General features: G+C 33.0%; 1 protein-coding gene across 3 annotated transcripts in view; it reads right to left on the reverse strand.

Annotated features, from left to right (window-relative positions):
• Positions 1–24,724, reverse strand: part of CSMD3 (CUB and Sushi multiple domains 3) — a 587,056-nt gene that overhangs the window by 318,200 nt on the left and 244,132 nt on the right. For 2 of the 3 annotated variants that reach the window (XM_053944910.1, XM_053944900.1), the window contains 4 exons: positions 21,677–21,754; positions 16,993–17,080; positions 6,179–6,303; positions 3,788–3,909 (listed from right to left, as the gene is read on the reverse strand). In XM_053944910.1, the coding sequence (XP_053800885.1) occupies positions 3,788–3,909; positions 6,179–6,303; positions 16,993–17,080; positions 21,677–21,754 (413 nt within the window). The remainder of the gene's footprint in view (positions 1–3,787; positions 3,910–6,178; positions 6,304–16,992; positions 17,081–21,676; positions 21,755–24,724) is intronic. The other variant, XM_053944919.1, reaches the window with a different exon arrangement.

Genomic DNA, 24,724 nt, shown 5'->3' on the forward strand with positions numbered 1-24,724 from the left:
TCACACTATATCTTCAGAGTATTTAAATATTTGAGAAGACAGATAAAGATGCAAGGTACACTAATTTAACTTTGGCTGGCTGTCAGATGCTCACCAAGTCACTCCACCACTACCCCTCAGCAGCACAGAATGAGAAAACTGGATGAAAAAGCCCGTGAGTCAAGATAGGGACAGGGAGATTGCTCACTAATTAGTGTCATGGGCAAAACAAATTCAATCTAAGGAAAATTAGTTTTATTTACTGACAATTAAAAATAGAGTAGGAAAGTGACAAATAAGAAAAAAACTAAACCCACCATCATCCTAACCCCTTTCTTCATGGGCTCAAATTCACTTTTTTGTTCCTGACTCTTCTGCCCCCTCCTCTCTCCCAAAGTGGCAAAGGGAACATGAAATGGGGGCTGCAGTCAGTTTGTAACACTTCATCTGTGCTGCTCCTTCCTCCTCATGCTCTTTCCCTGCTCCAGAGTTAGAGGCCTCCCACAAGAAATAGTTCTTCACACCATTCTCCAATATGGGTCTCTCCCACAAGGCTACAGTTCCTCAAAATCTCTTTCAGTATGCTCCTCTCAAGGGATCACAGATCCTGCCAGAAACCTGCTCCCCCTTGGGCTCTCCTCGGGGTGACAGCTTCCTTCAGGCACATGTCCTGCACACACCACAGGTGGATCACACCAGCATGGATGTCTATGAGCTGCAGGGGACAACCCGCATCAATAGCACTCTACAGAGGCTCCAGGGGAATCCCTGATCCAGCACATGGAGCACCTTCTTCCACTCCTTCTGCTCTGCCCATAGTGTCTGTGAGGGTATTTCTCTTGCATATTTTCATTCATGTCCTTCAGCTGCTGTTGTACAGCTTTTTTTGCCCTTACTCAAATAAGTTATCACAGAGATGCCACCAGTTTGTTTGATTTCCTTAGCTGTGTCCTGTAGTAGATCTGTCTTGGAGTTAGCTAGAACTGTCTCAGTCTGATATGTGGGCAACTTCTGATCTCTTCCTAGAAAAGTCACTCCTACAGCCATCCCTGCTACTGAAACTCTGCTTTGTAAATAAAATCAAAATGCAAGTACTAATCAAATCAAACTGAAGCATGCATATACTGAAGTATTTTACTGAGCCAGCAGAGGTTAAACCTAAGAGTTCTGATTCATCCCCAAATATTAAAACTGTGTGTATTCTTATGTAATGTTATCATTCAGATACTAGGACAGTTTTCATATGGTCATATGCTATTCTGGGGTATTTACAGTTAAAGGAAAAAAAATCAGTGTAGTGTAACACTTAAACACATTTTATTTGAACTATAGCAGGCATGATCTCTGACTAAAGAGAGGGCCAATTTTATTTTCATTAGAATTGGAATTTTTATATGTGGAATAACTTGTTCTTTCAAGTGTTTTGAGAGAAAGGAAAAAACTGCACTTGCCCAGTACAAGCAAAATAGGAAGCTACTAGAGAGAGTGCAGTGAAGGGGCACTAAAAAGATTAAGGGATTGGAACTTCTTTCATATACGGTTAAGACGGCTGAGCTTGCTTACCCTGAAGAAGATCACTGAATCTCAATGTCTATAAACTCCTGATGGGAGGATGTAAAGAAGATGAAACCAAACTCTTTCCAGTGGTGACTAGTGACAGGACTGGAGGCAATGGGCACAGACTAAAACACAGGAGATTCTTTCTGAATGTCAGGAAGCAGTTTTTCCCTGTGGGGGTGAGTGAGCGCTAGCTCTGATTGTCCAGAGAGGTTATGGGGTCACCATCTTCTGAGATATTCAAGTCTGGGCAGCTGCCTCTAGGCGGGTCTGCTTGAGCAGTGGACTTCAACTATAAGATTTCCAGAGGTTCGTTCCAACCTCAATCATTCTGTAACTCCGTCAACCACGCTGACAACCAGAGACAAAGATTTGTTCAATTAATTTTCTGCAGTCCTATAAATGCAGAAAGTGGAAATTTCAAAGGAAAATAAGACTGAGGAATAATGTTTTTAAATATTCCCATTAAAATAATTTTGGTATAAACGAAGTTCTGAGGTTTTGAGCTAACACTGCATCACCATCTCATGAATTGGCAGGGAGGGAGAAGGAAGGCAGCATTAAGACGTGAATACCACCAGTGGAGTGTAATCATCCTTAACAATCTCCAAGTCATTAATATCTTAAACCTGCAGTCACCTGTGACTTGTCAGTAAATACATACCAGTTTGTGAGCTCAAGGGTTTGCTTCTGCCAGTGGTAGAATGTCTAAAATCTTATTTGGCTTTTTCTCATTTTTAATGTAGACATGCCCTTGGTGAATTTAAGAAAGGAAACCATTTTATGCAAAATATGGCCTTATGGGTCTTAAGTTCATTCAACCACTCAGTGGAGATTTTCTGGCCATTTAGAGAACTTGTACAAAGTGTGCTAACTGTGTTTCATTTCCTCAAATAAGAAATACTAAATTCTCTCAGCTGGCACATTTGATAAAACTTCCAGAAATTCTAGATGTGTATACAGATTTCATCTTGCTCACAAATAGTTCTTAATTAAAGAAATAAAAATGTGAAAATTATTTGGGATGAGAAATCTTAAATATTACTTTTGAACTTTTTGCCCATCTGTGGAACAGAGACTGAATAATTTTTCAAGGACTCTTGATACTTTTTTATAACCTATAAATTGGATAAATTTGATTAGCAGTCCTTGGAACAAGGATCAAACAAACAAACTACCTTGTCCCCAAATAAATTTATAATTTTCATTATCAAATTATAATCAGTTGTTTAAATATCCTTTTTCCTTTTCCCAAACTGGAACATAAGGATGGCTTCCACACAGGACTTTGTAAAATTAGAGTAGAAAATACACCAGTGTAGCTGAATGGTTTTTGAGATTTTGAAAATAGTCAGATTTTCACTGAGTCCTCTGATGCATTCAGGTGCAAAGGAGTGAGCCTTATAGGCCTGTCTGATCAGTTAATGGAGTGTGATGCAGATGGCAATATAAAACAAAATTTAGAGGTAAAATATATCCCTGTACCAGCAAGCAAAGATGATGATAGTCTTTTATAAAACATTTCTGAGCTGCACATCTAATTCATATTTTATTACATCTAAACAAGTCCATTACACTCAGCTCACACAAAATTATACACCTGGAAATAGTATTCTATAGCCATTGCTTCCAGGTGTTTAGTTCTTGAAATTAAAGACAACTGGTGTCATAACTTAGCTTAATTGCTCTACTTTGACTCATCTGACATTATCAGAACTCTCAGTACTTTTGCTTTAAAGCATAGGTATAAAGTATGGGATTTTAATACAGTGGTTCAGACAATAGAATAAACATCTTCAGAACAGTTCCTCACAAAGGGGAAGTGAATTCAAGAACTTGAGTGATTTCTCATACAGTCGAAGGCCAAATATGATATAAAAATACACAAAGTAGATCTTCTACTTATAACACAATACTAGTGGGCCCGTGAAATTGCCTTATACCATTGAATAGGTGCTTCTGGGAATTAACTTAGAGAATGACATAAAAAACATGAAAGCATCTACTTGGCATACAAAAACGAAAACAATTTCAGGGGAAAAAAGAGGTTTTAACATCTGTCCATACTCATCTGGTGTCAGACATTTCTTAAAAATATCTGAAATGCACCTAGTATAAAACCTGGACTGTAAAGATAAATCATATTAGTGAAAAATGTTATGGTCTATGTGTGCTTTTGTTTGGTTGGTTTAAGGTTGGGGGGGTGGAGGTGGGGAGAGGGTTGTTTTTAAAGCCAGAATATTAAATTTACCTTATTAGTATTGATAGCTGTGATGACCCACACACACTGAGCATTGCTGTCATATTGAAATGGAAAATTGGGTGATGCGAAAGTACCTCCAGGCCCCTGAAGATTGGACCCACAAGTTTTGACTGCAAAAAGAAAGTTAACCTTTTAATTCACATAGAAATTACATGTAGCAGATTCATAAACCAATCTCTTACTCTAATCAAGATATGAAGAATTAAAATACCATTGAACAAAACCAGAACCACCTCTTACAAGAGAATAGAACATTCACATTTAATTATTCTGACAAAATAAAATCGACCTCCTCTTGTGTCTAAACTTATAATCTTAAAAAATGTTGAAAGCATTTCGAGGAAAAACAGTAACTACAGGAACAGAAATTGCCTTGGTTATTTTTAAAATTCTTCAAGGACTAACTTATGCCACCTTCACTAATATCTTGAAAGACAAATCTAAATAGTAGAAAGAAAATTATCACCTTTATCACTGTGCATATGTGAGGGTTTTTGTGCATATATGTTGGTGTATGTCATATCAGAATTTTTTTCTCCTGTAACCCCTGTACAACCCATTGAATCAATGACCGAAGCACTGAAAAGTTTAAAGGAATCTTGTAAAAGTTAGATTAACACAAAACAGTGTTATCTATTTCTAAAGATTACAAAGGGTATTTATTTTCAAATCAAATTCTGTATGGTTATTTACAATAGCATATCAGGTAAAAAAAACTATATTCTTATTTACATAGCTTGCATCTCTGTCACAAATAGTACAAAGGATATAAACTGTGTCCTTTGTGCTTTCAAATGACTTTCAAATTCCTACTGCCAAATGGCACTAAATTCCTAGTCTCTTAAGTCAATAACACATTTATTGTTCTTTCCTTGATATTGAGATCTTTGCTGATGCTCTATTGGCTAACTTTTCCTGTATGAAGATGTAAAACTGACTAGCAACCTCAATTAAACATGAGCCTATCCTATTTCTCCAGTGATTATTATGACACCACATAAACTGCAAAAGCTAAAGAACCATTTCTTCCACTGTATTCTGACAGACCATCTTGCACAATTGAATAAAAAAAAATAATCCCAGAGTTGCATTGCACTTTCACAAAGCATGTCTATTTGATCAATACTGAACAGAGGAAGATTCAGCTGGAGCTGGATGAAAGCTTGTTCCTTCCCTCGCATTAGCTTCTAGAAAGAATTTTTGCATCACCCCCAGAGAAACAATACTCTGGTGATGAGTGTGTTCAAAGTCATACCAGATGCTTGGAAAGAAGTGGAGGGTAGAGAGGTGAGAGGAAGGATCTTCATTTCGGATCAGTAGCTGAAGACATTAGGGTCACGAGTGACACTAATGCCAAGAATTTTGCCTATAATAAGAAATTTTATGACTCCTTGCAGCTTGTATCTGTATGTGGGAAGTAAGTCAGGAGGAGAAAAACAGTGAGTGTTCTAGACAATTTGCTGCTCCATCTGAACATGTGAATCCATCCTTTGGGGTAGAGTTGGGATGTAAAGCACAGCTCCTATGCCTGTGTGCTGCAGAAGAGTTATGAGCTCTGTTTGCTACCTTTTCTTGGTGTAGCGTCATAGTGAAGGTCTCAAAGGAACCATGTCATTCTATAGTGGAATGAAATATAAGTCTTTGACCCCCATAATAATGTCTATTATTTATACTGATTTTAAATATTCCTAACAGACACTTGCTTCCAGTACTTTGAGTTTGAAATCCAGAAAAAAAAAAAAAAAACACGTTGTGATTAGGACAATTTTCTGTGTATTTGTGCACATTAATATTTTCATTATATATTAATATCTGATCTGTAACTACACACTAATACTTTCATTCCTTGATTCAGGTATTCATCACACTACATGCTGTTGTATTAGGTTGCCAAATATTTTCAGTAAAATTTCTTTGTGCTTTTCTTCTTTCATTGAATTTTTTTCTCTTTATCCATTTGCTCAGGGTCAAAACTAGGTGTAGACTTACTTCTCCATTACTTACCTATTATAAATTCAAGAATTTCTTATCTGCTTATAAAATGTATAATGAGGAAGCTTCATGAATTACTGGTTTTATATTAAATCACTGCAGTTTTGATATCCATCTTGATAAGTTCTAGTAATTAGCATGTGATAGGTTTGTGTCAGCTCTTTATAAAACAAAATTTATAATGTAAATTGCCTAGTTAAACAAACATACTGAAATACAAAGTTCGTGTTAAAAAAAACAGCATAGGAGAATCCTTTTTTATGAAGAAAGTGGGGACACTAGGATTAAAATTTCAGGTACTTACAAAGAATTTAATAGGATTGGCTATCAAACAATGGATAGATGCCAAATGGAATAATCACTGTGAGGGTAAGAATTTCTGTTTACCTTTGCACACAGGTCTATGATCACTCCATGCAGCAAAAACTTCAGCTATCCTCTGACAGGTGATACTTTTGGAACCTTGTAGCACATAATCTTCATCACATGAGAACTGTACAGTTGCTCCCAAGCTAAAATCAAACAAAGACATAAAAAGAAGCAATTTTTTAACAAATAGATAGCAGTCTATTGTTCCCATTCCTTTAGATATGATGGTCTTGACAAACAATACCAATATGTAATCCAGATATTTCTGCTCTCAATAGTAAAAGGCTGAAGGCTATGTACTAGTCTGGTAGTGCACAATGTTCAGCCCTCTCTGGGCCTACTTTGGCTGGAGCTGTTTTACCTCTTTTAACAGTCATTTGGAGGTCAACTGACTATTTTCCAACCTAACTTCAGACCTCCATATAGTAAAAATTTAACAAACCTAGACACTGTGTAACTAAAAGTAGTTATTTATGTAAATTGAAGCTAGGAAAGAATGTGAAAGTGATATAAGGGAATCACCTAGAAGAACAGTTAAAAGGTCAACTACAAGACTGAAAGAGAAATTTCCATTATAAACATTTTATTTCTCCCAGTGAAGACCTCAGGATATAAATAATACGCTGTGAATATCTTCCACCCCTGATTGTTCTTGAGGAAATCTATTGCTTTTGACTTTAGAACTGGAGGGCATTGGAAGGGGGAGCACAATATCAGACAAAAAGGGCTAGATATTAATAATATTTCTTGTATTTAAAAAGTAGTATATTACTAATAAGAGTATACTACATTAATTTGTATTATTGTAAAAATACTTGTTATAGCAATGGTTTATATTTTGATTAGTAGGTTAAGATTTTGATTAATCTTGCAGTGAAGTCATAGAAGTGGTCTCTCTACTCTTACCAGCAACAAGCTTTTCAATGCAACATCTACTAGATAAGTTAGAAGAAATGAAAGTTACTAGAATATGAGGATTTGCTCATTTAACCAGCATATGTTTCTCAAATTAATAGAAGAAAATAAAATATTTCTAAAAACATATTTCTAGGTGTTTAGCTGTGATTATTTATTAAGTTATAATGCTGGTTTGAAAAGGTTTTGTACTTTTTCATATGAAGCTGACATCTGGTGCTGGAAACAGCTCAGGACAAAACAAGAAGTCCAGAAAAACATTTTTTGTTGTTTGTTTTGTTTTGTTGCTTGTTTGTTTTTTTTGTTTGTTGGGTTGGGTTTTTGTTAGTTTTTTGGGTTTTTTTTCCATTGGTTGTTTTTTGTTGTTGTTGTTTTTTTATTGTTGTTTGTTAGATTTTTCTGAGAGGAGGAGTGGTATTGGAGAGGAAGAGGGAAAAGGGGTGTTCAGTCTGGAAAAGTTAAAAAAATCAATATATAAATGTATATTCTTGAGATAACTTTTTTCTTTTAAATATTATTATGGTTTCAAATCCTGATTATAGCTGAAAATAGCCAATACATCAGGCCTTTCTCTGATATCAGTACCTCACACGTCATCATTTCAGCCTGCTGTTTTTAAAGGCTTGTCTGTCACAGCTCCAAAGTGTAAAATGCTTTATTTTACAAATAAATATATTATTGTTTATAAATACAAGATCTTGGCTACAAAGTGAATGCAGTTCTCTGGGTATTTTAAGATTAAATGTGCAGTACCCCCAAGAGTTTGTTATAGCAGCCTTCCTGTATAACACTGTAAACCATGTAGTTATCTGACCCTCCTTGAATGGATGACATCTGCCTGTTTTTGACATGTTACATACATACAATATTTACTTGACACTTTGCTTGAATCAATCTTTAAATCTGAGTTTGATCCCACAAGATATGACATAAATTTTTGCCAAAAGACATACTAAAATTAATTTTTCTCTGAAGGGTTTGGCTTGCAAAGAATGAGGCCTGTTTTTCTTTCCTTATAGATGGCCATTTTAGTGTTGCAATTCTTCAATTCACAAAGGCAGAGAGAAAAATAAAAAGGCTGAGCACACATTTCAGAGAATAACTTTTGTCAGGTAATCTATTCAAATGCATCTATGATGAAAAAAGCTACTAAAGAAGATTGATACTTATTAGAACAAGAATTAATTTAAGGGAGTTAGAAGTGTTAGATATTTGAAAAGGAATGGTGTCAGCACAAAATAGCTGATGAAATCTGGAAAGTACCTGGGCCTTACAGAGACATAGATACTAAGAAAATGTGGACATGAAAGATGATGTAGTCACCTGAACAGACATCTCAGAAAAGGAGGATTTAACAGTGGGTAACAGCTCTATAAACTGTTCCAAAACAGTTCCTGTTTGAGTAAGAATGTTTGTGAAAGAATGGGATAAAGAATAGCTGCAGAATCCACCAAGAAAGGAGATATAAAAGTGAAAAACTGAAAAAAAAAAAATAAAAGTAAACATAATGTAAAGGCCCTTGCAATGTAAGGATAAAAGGCTTTTATAGGCGACTGAGGAAAAAGACCCACCAGGCAGATCATAGAGTTGGAGGATATTTCAAAACTGTGAAACACAAAGATTGTCTATAACTAATTTAAAAAATTATGCACAGGTGCTAGAGGGACTATATGGTTAGGAAAGTTCAAAAGGTAGCAATTGGGAAGACAAGAATATCTTTCTCAAGATTAGATTTTCATAATTATCTGCTTCAGAAAGTCATGTTGAGAAAATCTGAGCATCTTTATTATTAGGAAAAAAAAAAAACACTTGAAGAAAAATAACATGGAAATATATTTCCTTCAACTAGCCATGGACTGATTTAAAGAGGAAATGCTGAGCAGGAAGTACACCATTTACAAATAAAATTAAATTCTTTGTAAAAAAAAAAAAACAAGCCAAAAAAAAACCCCAAACCTGTAACAGGCAAAAATCCCCAAAGTCTGAATGATTTTAAAGACTGTAGAAGCATGATAATTATTTCTATTATCTCCAAAAGTATAAATAACATTCACATTATGAAGTCCACTTTATTGTTCAAATTAGTTTTGATATTAAACTGATATTTAATAGTACATGACTATAAGCATATGACTGGACTCAGAGTGGGACTGGATAATTTACAAAATCTTGTATGCTATGTGAGTGAGATGTACTAAGGGCAATTAGATAAGTAGATGATAAAGTACCAGTCTAAGAAATAAAATGGAAGAATAGGAAATTAGTTCCTATGGAAGATCAACTAAAAAAAGACAATAATAGAGTGCTTGTCAAGAAAACGTTAAGAAAATGTGTCTCTCAGGAACTTAAAAGCATAGTCAAGATTACAATTTTTTAATATTTTGGTGTCATTATCTATCTGTACACCCTACTCTTAAAAATGCAAATTCTTTCAATTCTTTCCAAATTTTCTAGTATCAGAGAATCATGGAATATTCTGGTATCACAGAATCATAGAATATTCTGAGTTGGAAGGTACCCACAAGGATCATGGAGTCCAACTCTTGAGTGAATGCCCCACACAGTGATCAAAGGAGAGATTTTTCTTGTTTCTGATGACAATATAATTTTTCCAATACCTTTAATCTGTGAGCTAGAATTATTCAGTTAGAAATTCATCTTTCTCTAAAAACAGTTTGATTACTTGAGTACAAAAGGGTAAAGTGTCGCTTCCCTCCATTGGCAGGTGCATGAGGCCCATGAGGTGAATATGATGAAAATTCAGAGAGGACATGAAAATTACCAAGAAATAATTATTAGCTCTAAGACAAAATGAAATAAAGGATAGGCCAAAGGTTTGATGAGGGTTTGTGTGGTTTGGTGACATAGCAACAATTTCAGTAGGATTTTAAGTTTTTATTTTCTATTTTCTTTTTCTTTGACAGGATCTCAGATGATGGAGGGATTGTGTTATAGGACAAAGACAGAACCTTGATAGGATAAAATTGATGACATCTATTACATATCCAGAGCTACTGTAGGAGGACATGTGAGAGATATGATCCCAGCCTTCTGGTATGTTAGAGAACTAAAAATTGTGGAGTGAGAAAATCAAATAATGAAAACTGGTTTTAGGGGAACCTCTGAACTGTGGACAGGTATTATTTTAGATAAAACTGGAAGAGTAGTCCGAAAACAGACTGTGGGAACAAACGACCAAAAATAGTGTGAAAAAATAAGGACAGTTTGATGTCCTAACTTACATTTGGTCCAAACTGCTTACCAGATGAAGACCTCTAAAAGCAGACTATTTCTCCTTTGTAAATCTCAAAAGAACTGAAGGATGATATAATTATGAAACTGTTCATTGAGGTATACAATATAGATATACATCACAAAAAAAAAAATGAAGGATAGAATGAAAATCTCATAAAATTTCAGAATCAGAATATATTCATAAAAAAAAATTGCTTGTGGATGCAGTCAATGGCCATTGAATTCAGTATGCTAACACTGAAAGTGATTAAAAGTTAATGCCTGGAGAAAATCTTTAGAATACAGGAACCATTTACAGTCCTCTATAAGGAGGACTTTTCTGGTAATTTATTATTAATGAACTTTCTAGACTGTATCTACTAATTTAGTAGTCCCTGGGTGACTAAATTAGACTTTTGAATGAGACCCTAGTTAAAGCTAAGACTAGTAAGGCACAGTGTTAAGCAGAAATGCTTATTTGGGTATATTAGTCACAAAAGCAAGTTCATATACAATGTGGGTTCATTTGTAAATGGATGAAGCAATCTTGTGGTGCTGAAATCCAATATGGAAAAGGCAAAAGCACTAAATGCCTTTTGTGCATCAATTTCTACAGTAGATATGCTCCTAGGTATTTGTATTTGCCAACATAATTTGTGAAGAAGAGGGACAGCCAATACTAGGAAACAACAGGTAAAAGGAGGCAGCCTATTCAAGGGCAGGTAGCCAGATAGTTTTCTCCAAAGGCTGCTGAAAAATCTCCCTGAGTCTGTGCAAGGTGGGTATCATCTATGAAAAACTTTGATGAGGTGTACTGACTGACTGTAGAAAGGCTAACATTACATGAACTTTTAAAATGGCTAGGAATCTTACATTGATCTCTGGAAAGAACATGTGCTCTAGTAAAGCATGAACTGGAAATCAAGAGCACATACACAAATTTACCAAAGTTGAGTTATATTTGATCAACTTGATTGTCTTCTATGATAAAATGACTGGCTACATAGCCCAGTGGTAGATGTAGCAGTGCTCAGTGTAACAGTGCTCAACATCAACAACATTTCTGAGAGCACCTTTTACAGCAGTGTGTTTTGAGAGCTGACAAAATATGCACTGAATAGATACATATTCAAAATCAGCCTGGCAGCTGTGCTTCAAGAGTAGGAATCAATCACTTCATATTCAGCTGGTGGACAGTAATAATCTGAGCATTAGGAAATCAGTATAAGGTCTGATGCTGTCTGATATTTTCATTCTCAGCCCTGATGGGGAGACAGAATTTATGGATCAAACTAAAGTAGGAAAAGTAGCTGACACACTGAAGATCAGACCTTCAATCCAGAAGCCCAGCAAAGTCTAGCACTGGGCAAACAGAAACCTCATGAAACTCAACAAGTAGAGGTACAATGTTCTGCACTATTGATCAGTAACATGTTCTCATCCTGAACAGAACAAAATATATACTTACAATGCTAGAAGTGGTGGCAGCATATCAAGTGAAATTGTTACTCAGCTGGTGAAGCTGTATCTGCAATATTAAGCCCAATGTTTTGCCTCCCACTTCAAGAGAAATATTAGTAAAAACTCAAGAATTTAGAGATCAGTCAGAGGCTTAAAGCACATGAACAACAGTAAAAAGTTAAGGCAGCTTGGCTTAATTAGTCTGACAAAGAGAAAGATAAGGTACTACCTAATAGCAGAACATAACAATTTCAGGAGCCATTACAAAGATAATGAAGCCAAACTTTTCTAAACGCGCCAGATAATATACAAGGGAAGGTTTGGAAGACTCAGATTTCACTTTACAAGAAATTTCCTTCAATAAAGGAGGGCAAAGGTGGAACAGCATACACAAACTCTTGTGAAATCTTTAATCCTGGGAGTTTTCAGGATTGTCTAAACAAAGCCAGAGCTGATCTGACTAGTCCTGCATTGGGCAGGAGGAGGGACTGGATGCCCTCTGAAGGACCCTTCCAATCAATACTTCAATGACTCATATAAACTGCTTAATTTGTCCTGAATTAATGCAAAACTTTTGCATATATAACATAATGTGCTAAGGCAGTTCATAACTCGAAAAATGAATGCTTGACCTGAGTGTCTCTCAGTAACGTTATCTGCAAATTTATGTTTGTAATCTGACAAAAGATAATTGCCATTAGGTTTGCATTTTCATAAAAAGCCCCAAACTTTGGATATATTTTTATTAGGGAAAATGTATAAATAAATAGCAAATAAGGAAGTTAGTATACAAATTTGACAAAATTTTAATTTCGTATCTGTTTTTAACATTTTCATCATTTGCCTCAAATTTGTGATTCCTCGTTAAACAATAGAAACTAACAGCAGTAAGGAGTCCAAAAATGAACTATAGAACCTCTAAAAGATGAGAAAGAACAAGTTTAAAATTTTTAACTTCATATGAAGTTTATACTGAATAGTATTATTTTAATAGTTGGCATTTGTGTAGCAAACTACCTCATTTTATGTTCTTTCCCCCATTATTTGATAAGCTTTTTAAATTATTGTTGAAAAATAATCAATTATGCAAGGAATCAAAACCATCTTTCTGATATATTAACCTGTTCAGTTCATGCCTGCAACTGAACAAATTTGAGAGAGGACATCATTTTTAGCCATAGAAGAAAATGTACAGCCAGAAGTAACTAGTTACTTAGCTGAGCTAAGTCACAGCATCTCTCTCAAGAACATCCATAGGAACATCTTCACAGATCAGTTTGTACATTACTTGCAAATATTACTGCAAAATGCTAGGATTCCATTATATAATGTTAGAATATTTAAATCTTCCAAATTTCTGACCAAGAAAAACCCTTGCTGTGTGCTGAAAAAACTAAACTGATTACTAAATTTCAGTTTCAGAGGACTTCCTGACACTATGGAGGTCATTGGTAAGTCATCTTTAAAAAAAAAGAGTCATCTTTTCTCACAAAGCTTGTACTGTCAGACACTTGTCCTTGACAAAGGAACCATTTAACTGTTAAAAAGTGATAGGTTCACAGATCCCCCATAAACTAGCCTCATATCTCACGCTGCAAAACAAGTTTTGTTTATTTTTCAGGAAGTTTGGCTTCAAGTGTCCAAGTTTAGAAGCTCACCTTGCATATCTGCAGAGAAGGATAGATGATTCAGAGAAGATTTAAGGAAAATCAAGTGTGAAACTTCTAGTCAATCTAGTCAATTAATGCTGAGCTTCATTCTTCCAAAGAAAATAACTACAAATTAATTTATTATATAAAATGAAAGAAGATATTATCATTAGTTATACTGCAAGTCAACCTGTTGGTAAAATAAACTGTCCTTATAATAAACTTTATAGTCTTCCTTCTGTCAGTAGAACATATATTTTTAAGACTGCATCAGCATTTTTGTCCAACAGTATTCACTGCTTTGTTATGATACAGGTTTGATCAGAATCTCATCTTTAAATCCTAGTGGGACCACACTACAGAGGTAGAGGGATAGAGATGGGCTCGTTCATTCATGTCATGAAGATGGAACTTGGAGATGGTGGTGAAAGAACATGGTTGTCTCATAATAAAACACCTGTTCAAGGATAACTCAGAATATGAATATGGATGTGTTTATTCCACTAGAAATAAAGAAAAATAAAAACAAGCCCATGTGAAGACTTTTTCTCTTGATCTATTACATCTTATATATTTACATAGTGGCATTCATTCTAAAACTGGACACATGAGAAAGATTTATTATTAGAATTAAAAATATTTATTTTAGTGGTTGACAAGTAAAGTAATATTGCAAATTCCAGCTGAATAATCACTAGTGCATCTGAAATTTTAAAAAAATCCTAGGGAAGGGAAGTTTTCTTTCTGAAGTAGAATTTTTTTCAGTACAGGAAAAGCTTGCAGCTATAAATAACTTTTCTTGACTTTATTTCAACATGCAAAACTTTTTATGCTCAAATATGCATCTAGAATCAGAAACAATGCCTTTAGTACTCCAAAATACAGCTATGGGGAATTTTAATGTTAAAAAAAAATATTCAGAAGGGTAAATATAGAATTACAGGCCCCAAATAATGTCATGGAATGCTTCAGTTTGTCTAAGAGCTTGAATAACAGAATGTGTAAATCTGTGTAAGAACCATGTAAGAGGAAACTAATGTGATGAGAGCAGGTAGTGTTTGTAATCAGAACAGAAGTAAAAATGCAATACAATGCTTCTAAAGCTTTTCACATTTGAAGAAAGCTAAGGAGATGTGACAAGAACATGCTCTTCTCTAAAATATATTAAATTGTACAGAAATCAAATTTTGATTGATCTTAGTAGAGATAGAACTAAACCTTTCTTCAAAATACTATGTTTTCAAATGAAGGCATTGTAATTGGAAATGTACTGTCTTTTCAGACAGGAAATAAGAGGAAAACTTAAAGTAAAGCTATTTCCTTCATTACAGAGAGAGTGACTTTGAGAAGGAAAAGGTGAAAGTGTGCTGTTTTTCGATCTGCCAGGCATAGACCAGAATGGAAAAGATTTTCCATGGTACTAGATGTTTTTAACTAAATGTAACACAATAATAATTTGTAGCATTCTTACTTTGGAAGCCTATGAAGCAATTGAACAATGGCAGGAATTGAAACCAGGTTAATTTAAACAGGAATTTTATTAAGTCTGCTGAATATTTTTAGTCTTTTGTTCCCTGTAAGACTTTTATCAATGTATGAAGCTTTCAACTTGAGCTAAATGCACATACTTTACTAATATGCACCAGTGCTGCTTTTTACAAGTATAAATCCATGAAGATTATTGGGGGATTTTTTTTTTCTAAGAGAAAAAAATATCACCAAGATTAATAAGAAATTATGGAAAAGAAACACTGGAAAGTATATTGACACTGGTACTTGTATATCTTTTATAGTATTGTTCAGTAATTTGAATGCCTTCTCCTTTCATTTCCTTCTCAATGCATTTGAAATATGAAAGCCTGATACATCATCCAAGTGTACAGTTAAAAATAATGCTAACTGAAATCTTAACATTTTGGTCTAAAAAGAAAGATGAGGGCATGATCATCATCATATCTTTTTCGAGGTACTGACCTCACATAAGTCTAACTAGAATAATCTTTGTAAGTAGGTCTTTTCATGATCACTTGCAGAGATAACACTAAAAAAGAATGGCAGGTTGTCTGTCAAATGCTGTTGCTTTCAAGCCATATTTTTGAAGTTAAAATACAAAATACCTTCCAAAGTAATGATTCTAGGAAGTATGATGGTTAAATACAGCTTTTTTTTTATTATTTCTCTGAAAATATAAACTTTTTATTTTGAAAGCTAACATAGAAATTGCATTTTTATAAAATTAGTTATAATTTTATATTAATATAAATATAACATTATTTATATTATATATATTGATGCACATTTAACTTTTGTTTTTCTCAAAAGTAGAGAAATAAGGACACATAAAAAATTGAGAATTTGTAATAACTGTTTTCTAGCTAGCATATTTACTTAGCATGTAATTTTTAATCTTGTCTTCTGCTTGATTACAAGCAGAAAAGACAAAACACACCCAAAAAAGGTACAAGAAGTTATGTAAAAGAATGAAATATCATAATTTTGTAAAATCTTTGTACATCTAGATTACTCTAAGAGTTCTCTTCAAATGCTTAGAAGTGTGCTATGTGATATGTACAATATAAAATATATAGAAAACAAACTTGAATGTAATAAAAGCAATTAATTTTAAAATTATCAACTTCTACTTATTTCTTTTTTTTTCTTTCATCATTACAGTGTTTCATGTTTTATAATGTGAGATTAGCATATAATGTGAAACAAGTACAAAGATTTGAATTTTTTTCATACAGTCTGAAGTGTCTTTGTATATCAAATATAAAATAATTTTCATGCTAGCCCTTCTAAATAAATGTTCAACAAATGAAAAGGAAAAAAAACAGAAACTCAGGAAAGAGATTAAAATAATCCAAAACATTCTCAAAAATTATGTGTTTCTACTCATCAACCATTGGTAATACTGAATTAGGAGTCTAGTTAACTGATAAAACAACATAGAATATTTTGAAAGAGTACTGAAAGCCTTTTTTATCTTACATGATAAGGAATTTGAAAGATAGTTGTGAATAGAAGAAAAATTAATTAAAAATGATCTGGATTAAGAGTTCTAGGCCAGTGTGAGGACTACTAGGGAAATACATCTGCATGTATCAAACTTCTGGGTTCCTGAAAAACCTACTGCAGGGACTGTAATTTCCCTATTAGACTGAGTGAATATTTCTGTAAGATCTGAAATTTCTTCTCTGAGGTTTTATTGTTCTTCTTGTGTTATATTCAGTTTTGCTTTGTCCCTTGCAAAAGCCTCCAGTACAACATGTATGCTGAATATTTATAAATCTAGCACAGGATTTACATGAGAAAATATCATAAACTTACCTTCAATCCTATTTTTGTCAGATTTTCAGAGATATATGATCTCTCCTAGGTAAGTATTTTATCTTTTTGCATATTAGGTGCATGCTATATTGAATTGCATAATTTTATACAGAATTATATTGCACTTTTTAGTAAAAAGGTCAGTTTTGAAAAAGTACTCAGCAATACAAATACATTTTCAACATATTCATTTTCCAACTTCAGCATTAGAGAAATGATACAATAGTAGAATTTATATTTTACCTAAAATCTGAGCCTATCCGTTTTCCATTTTCTGGTTCTCCAGGATCTGGACACAAATTGGATGCCTGTTTAATACCTCCCTCATTTACTGGAAAAAAAGAACAAAAACAAGCAACAACAAAATAAACAAAAAAAAGAGATAAAATAACAAAGTTTTTAGAAAATACAGAAATTAGCAATTAAAAAATATGAGAGTATATTCCTTTCTGTTTAGGTCTTTTAAAACAGATTTTCTACAGAATATGATCACCCATATAAACTCTAGTTTCAATATGTAAGTTTGTCCTCCCTATAATTAACAAAGAATGTATTTTCTGCTTTTTTTTCCAAAAAAACCCCACAAGTTTTTTATCAGATGTATTAATCAGCTATTTTGTTTACTTGCAATATTATTGAATTAATATGGAAATGTTATTATTATTTTTTTTAGAAACATTAACATTTAAAGGAATGTTCATCAGGTTTAGGGCTGTAAGATTCTATTCTGAACATACGCTAATAAATGTCATCTCCACTAAGAGCTGACCTTTTCTCCTTGAATTATAATAAAACTTGAATGCATAAACTCCTGCTGAGAGACTTGTCCTTCATCAGTGTTAAAATTGTATATACACCCAAAATATGGTGATATGAAGGTAAACTCAAAATGCCAGTTTGATTTGCATACATTTATCTTACAGTAAACTAAAATGGATCCTCAGACAGAAAATTCCTGTGAACTATTCTCTGTATTTTTCCAGAAATTTGTATGTAACAATCTAACCATAACTCAGTATATTCAATCACCTATTCACAAAACTGGAAAATTAGTAATGGATGTTAGTCTGCTATTACTTGATACATGATAAATTCATGGCTTGACAGAAAAATATTAAAAAAAAAAAGTTGACATGAGGCCAAGTAATTTGTATTAATCGGAAAAATATTTTAATCTTTATTCATCTTTATTACTGATGAACTAGACCAATGAAATTGCAGTATTAGAATTTTACTTCCCTCTAAGGAAAAGGTTTGCATATAATTAGGGTAACCACACTGCTGGTTAAAAAAAAAAAAAGCAAAAAAGCAAATTCTATCTATACTTTCAAAGGCTGTTCATTAACTTTCAGCTTTTAATGAAGAGGAATATAATTCAGAATCCCTGGGGGTTTCTCTTCCTTGAAATTTGTCTTCTTACACACACAGAAAGGGAAGAATTGGTTTGGTACCCCTGAGGAAGCCAAAGGCCAAAGGCAAATGCACAGGCTTAAACAAAAAACATCTCAACACAGCACTCTGCTCAAAAAACCTATCAAGCTCAGTGCTTGTCAGCTGGAACTACAGTATTTACTCTTCTCTGTCCCAAGACACCTGTTACATGTCAAAGGTTGCTCTAAAAACACTCCAAGGCAATCTCTGTATTTTTATGTTCAGGTGACTTTTGGGCCAGAAAGTCTTCCTCCTGGTTTGAGATTTCAGTCTTTTCCTCCTCCAATAGATAGATAGATGTACATGTGATGAAAGCATACTAGCTACAGAAACCCATGTTCATACTAGTGTTGAAATATATATATTTCTCTGACAACTACCATTCCATTGATTGCACTTAACAAAGCCATCTTGTTGGATAAGCATTTAGAATTAATGCTCTCTTTGAAATATCGGGTGCTTCATTTTGAGATGTGAGAAACTCAGAATCATCAAAAGTAGCCTGCATATATATAGAAGACATTCAAACTTTTCTGACATTAAATATATATTAAAACTATAGTTAAAAAATTATTCATTATGTCTCATAATAATAGTATAGAAATTATAATAGTGCCATTTGGCCATGCATTGTATATCAATGCACACAGAAGAAATTTTTACTATAAAAAATAATGTTTAAATGATCTTATCTCTATTATAGTTAATGCTTTAATATTTCAAATAATTATTTTATTTTTGTACATTATTTTTCCCCATACATAGGTAATAGAGGAAATATTCATATAAAAAGAATATTCTGCTGGATTGCAAGACACAAGAACATTTTGATTTTTGCCAGAAATGGAAGCTTGAAAATCCTATTGGGTTTTGGACACCTTCAGTATAAAGTTTCATTCCCAGAAATACTCTACAGGATATAATTTTAAATGATAATATATGGAATTATCAGTACTCATAAACAAAAATATAAAGGCTTATGTTACAGAAAACCAATGAAATAATTATGTTTTTAAAAAATAAGACATATACTGCAATAAAAATACAGAGGAAAATTTTATAGGTAGATATTGATTTCTAATTTGATCCCAATTCCAAAATACATTTACACAATCTTAAACCCATTCTGGTTTCTGTAAAGTGCCTAGTGAAAAGTAATTTCACAGTTTAGGATTTTTGTATTGATATTACTTTTATAGATATAATGCCTGACTTTTCAGTCTACAGCCCTATGTAATTGCACAGATATCTGTCTATATATTTTTGTTTTACACCCCAGATGCTTATGTGCAATATGCAATTAAAGGGTTTCCTGTAGTAAATTAAATGCATCTAGGGAAAGCATTAATTCATGATCTGGTCATGAAATTGGTATCAAGAAAGTCCACAGTTCAAATCCAGATTGAATTAGATCCGCCAAGTAATTCATTTGTCAGTGTCAACACTTCTAAACTGAAGCTGATGCATACTTGTTTCAAAGTATATCATCATATCAAATATCTTCTAGCTTTACTCTGTGCAAATCACTTGTGCATTAGTATTGAATGTTATACAACTGATACATTAAAAAAAAAAACAAAAAAAGAGATGCAAAATAATGAAAGGACATACATATGAGAATGCTAGACAAAAATTTCTAAAGACATTGCTAATAAAAGGCATAATGTAAAACAGTTATTCAGTTATCCTTATTTTCACTAACAGTTGAATGTTGGTCATTGTTTTTCTTAAAGGACCCTATCTGTCATTGTAATGCAGTGACACTAGACCCAGCTGAGGCCACACTGAGAAAATTATCTTGTCAACAGCCAAATACATAAGGTTCTTATGAAATACTATTTCTTCAACATTCTTGACTACCAAAGTGACTAGAGAACCAAATGCTAGACTACAGTATAAAACCTTAGTTATCTATTTATGACAAGATTATGATCACTAAAGGTACAAATCACCATGGTTTTCACCTTCACTTATTATTGACTCATATATGTAATCTATTCTGCATAATCAATAACAAAAAAGATAAGTAAGTTTCCAGCTTCACACAGAATATCATAACATATGTCATTATCTAAAGACCTTCAAAAATATGTTGATAAATTTCATCACTAATTTTATAACAATCAGCTTTGGATATCATGAGTATCTGGTACTTCATTATAAATATGGATTTGCTATTAAAGTTCATATAGTAGAAAATATAATGATTAGTGCAAAATAATATCTTTTATTATCCATTGTATTATTGTTGTATTATTATTTGACTACAGAATCACAGATGGGCCATTAGACAGAGACCTCAGTGATGTACTTTATAAACACTACTGTAATTATCTTACTGTTACATCTTCTGCATAATCAGTCTGTTTTCCATTCACCCAATAGGTATAAAGAGAATATTTGTTTTTAAATATCTTGATACAAAGTTTTCAAGTAAATCAGAAATGTCTTACAGATCTATTTAGGTGATGCAGTTTACAGAGGAGTTGAATATGGCAATACATGACATTAAGAAAATTGAACAGAAGTGTATTTTGCTCTATTTTTCTGATTTGGTGAATGCTAAAAGATTGTGCTGCTTGGAGATATTTTTGTCTAAAAAAATAATACCTTGACAGTTTAAAATCTAACACTGAAAATAAAAACATGTGCTAATGCTGCTAAGCTCTGGAAACTGAATCCATCACTGTTACTATAAACAAATAATTAATTCAAAAATGTCCAACCTAGGGAGCTTCAAAACCAAATCCTTTCAGTCCTGTGAATAATGAAATGTAGTACAATCCAACATATGCTAAACATTTAGTCCATTTTATTGACTTTAAAATATTTCAAATGTGGTTCCATTCCAAAAAGGCCTCTATCAAAATGGCACACTATTTTTCAAAAGTATTCTTTCAATATATTTAGAGACATACCTGTTTAATTCATGCTAGAAAATTGCCTGACTCCTCAAGATTTAATCAGGACTTGGTCCACTGAGATGTCAAGCACTTTGAGTTTCTAATTTCTGTTGCTAAAATGAAGGCACCAAGCAACTCCAGAATTTTTAAAGCTACACCTAGTTAATCAGTTAAAATGTCAAACTTAATGAATTTTAAAGAATTTCAAAAAGTGACCTCATATGTGGTTGTGCACCTGTAAATGAGGATACGCTTTAGTTTGCAAGGAATTTGATTCTACTTCTAATGTACAATTTAAAAAATTGGTCTCCTATTCACAGCTAAATTTGCAGCTAGACACCTAGAAGGTTGAATATTTGTTTCCTTTCAAATACTGTAAATTTATTGTGAAATTATTGACAAAATAACATGTCTTTATACAATGCCAGATTTATAGAAAGGCCGTCTTTGGGGTAGAACCATACTTAAAAATTCACCATGCAGACTGGAGAAACAAGTTCTATTATCAGAATACATAAATAATTACACACAAACAGCACAACACAAACTTCACTCTTGCACTAGAAAAAAGTAACAAAAAGGAGTACACTCACAGATAGAAAACTTGTTGCTGTTGTCTTTCCCTGGAAACAATTTAAATCCTCTAGATTTAAAATCTATGGCCTTTTTCACTAGTTAAAACAAAAACAAAAACAAAAACATGTATCAGGCAATAGAATCTAAAATATTTCATTTGACAAATTTTATCATGGAAGTATATACAAATTAGAGTACTGGCTACCTCACAAATTCAGATTTTCGCACCATTTGTGAGAAACAATTTACAAAAATAAATATTGAGACCAATTTGTATACCTGACAAAGGAAAGAAATGGTATTTGCAACTTAATTTTTCTTCTTTGTAAATAATAATTTAAAAAATATGGCCAAAAATGTTAATTTCCATGCACCACATAATTGTGTAAAACACTGTCACACATTTATGGAACTTGGAAAATGAAATATAAATATGTTTGCTCTAAAATAGCTGTTTCTTCTGTGGTGAGAAAAAAAAAAAAGGAAGAAAAAAGGTATTTGAATGTAGAAAATAAAATACAGTCTGCTGTTCTGCTATTGGTTCTGCAGCTGGTCGTCTTTCTAGCTTGAAAATTGTTATTTGCAAGATGTGGTATGGAAGGTACCTGTCTCCCACCTCTCCATTAAGCCCAGAGCTCATCTGTTTCTGTAAAAGTCCTTCTTGTGGGCTGGATATAAACAGTTAATCCAGGCAAAACCTTGTGGCCTCAATATATCTTTGAAAAAAAACAACTAATAAAAAGAGAATAAACCCCAAACTTAACATATATAAAAAAATGTAAGCAAGAATAAGCCAACACACTACAAGAAACTTTCCTTTTCAGTCATTAAACTAAGCGCCTCATCTCTAATAGTCTTGGCCTGTAAGCAGTGAATTATACATTAAAATAGACCTGCTTAAAAATTTTAAATTCTAAGCTGACTTTATGTACAATATATTTAAGTAGCTTTATAGCCACTACAGCCACTAGGTATTTTTTAAGAACTATATAAGATGTTTTATCTTGGCTACAAGCAAATATTGCTGATGAAGACAGCATAAATTAAAGGAGCTACGTCCAGGAGAACTTAACGTAAGTAGATACACTGTACCTCATCAAATAATTTTTCATACCCATTACTTCTTACAGAAAATCAATGGATATTCAAATAACCTTTACATTAGGTATAAATACCACAGTAGCAAAATATTATTGATATATTTTTATAAATAAAAGTATCATTACTAAGCACAAGAGAAGAACCAGATACAGAATATAGAGCATTTTACTAGGAAAGACAATTTATAGGATAGATACAGGATGTGTTAATAAATATTTTTATACTTCTGATTGAAGAGACTGAATTTTATTATAAATACAGAAACACTATTATCTCAAAAGACAAAATGTAAATTTACTTGTGTATTATTATAATGTAACATATAAGCATTCATAATTGCTCTGAGAAATACATTATTTTCAGAACTAAAACATATGTTACCACAAAGTTCTAGATTTTGGGTTTTTTTACTCTTAATAGGAGAAGCCCCTCCCCCTCTCCAAATTAATTGAAGTCCATAAGCAATTCTATTCTCAGGGGAAATCATAGACCCAAGAACTCTACCTCCATACAGCAGAGCAATACTGGAATAACAGCAATGCTCTCTTGTCATAGTCCGAGCTTTCTAAAATGTTATTTCTATGTAAATAGGAATGTTGGACTATAGCTCTAACCCTCTCTTGGCTTTCTCTGAGCACCAGTATAAAATAACTCCTCATGAATCAGAAGGTAGCCTTAATTATTCTTCCAGCACTTAAGCAAGATGGGAGTGGTCTTGAATATATGAGCTCAAATGCTGGAATGAGTTTAAATGTTCTCATTAGAGATATGTTTGTCTTTACTTTAAGAAGTCATCAAAACAACACACTAACAAAGAAGACTGTCCTGTATTTCTTTTTTCATTTGTTTCTACTCATTCTGAATCATGTAGATGGCATATCCCTAGTTTATGTACAAAGGAAGAGTTCACAAGATCTAAAGTGGGACTGAAAACCGTTAAAAGAGTGTTTTAGTGACCACAGTGAAATCAGTCAAAGATTTTTATAATCATTTGAATCACTTTGCCAAGACTATTAAATACCACTAGGAAAGCAAACAATTCTGGTTCTCTAAAGCACCTTTACAAGAGAAGAATTTTATTTGTAACTGGGGTTTGTATGTTGATTTACTGAACAGTAGTTTCTGAATACACTGTGAAGAAGTAGTTATAGAGATTTAAATGGCAAACATGCCGACTCTATGTGTTGGGCTGCAAATGCGTGAACATACATAAAAATAACCCCACCATCACAAAAAAATTCTCCTATCCCATAAATAGATGATTTTATACTTGGCAAAATAAGGATTCTTTTGCATGTCAAACACATGACAGTAAGAACTGAAAGCAGATTTTGCTTTTCAAAAGTCTCAGAGGATGGATTCACGACAGCAAACTGTATAGTTGTACACATCTAAGCCCATCCACAAAGAAAAACAGACACTTTAAGAGATCAGTTAAAATATCTATCTTTGCATAAGATGAAATTATATGCCCATTTATCTCAAGAAAAAGTGTTCAGAAATAACAAGAGTACAAATATTTAAATATGGTCAAATTAGTATATTCTCATATATTTGAACAGCCAAGAGCCAAGAAAATAGATTATACCAATGAAGTAGAATACTCCTGTGGAGACATACAAATATAATAGGAAGGTAGTGATAAGACAGTATATTCCATAAATAATCTAAATTTATAAAAACCTATATGACAAAACCATCTTTCCAGTGTTATAATGCAAGGAGAGGCTTAATTTTTTTTAATGATATTTTAAATACATATAGCTTCTAGGTTGGTTGGTTGGTTTTAAATTTATAAAGACAGCAGGATTGTTTATTTCTATTGCTTATTTTTGGAGAAGAAGGAACACTGGTACACATCTGCTATGTGAATAAATCTCTGACAATCCTAAATCTATTTTTGATCACATGACTGGATGAAGCATTAAGAGTAGCATCAGAACTCTGTGAAACCAAATCAAAGA

Source organism: Vidua chalybeata, chromosome 1 (assembly GCF_026979565.1).
Source record: "Vidua chalybeata isolate OUT-0048 chromosome 1, bVidCha1 merged haplotype, whole genome shotgun sequence".
NCBI classification, from domain to species: Eukaryota; Metazoa; Chordata; class Aves; order Passeriformes; family Viduidae; genus Vidua; species Vidua chalybeata.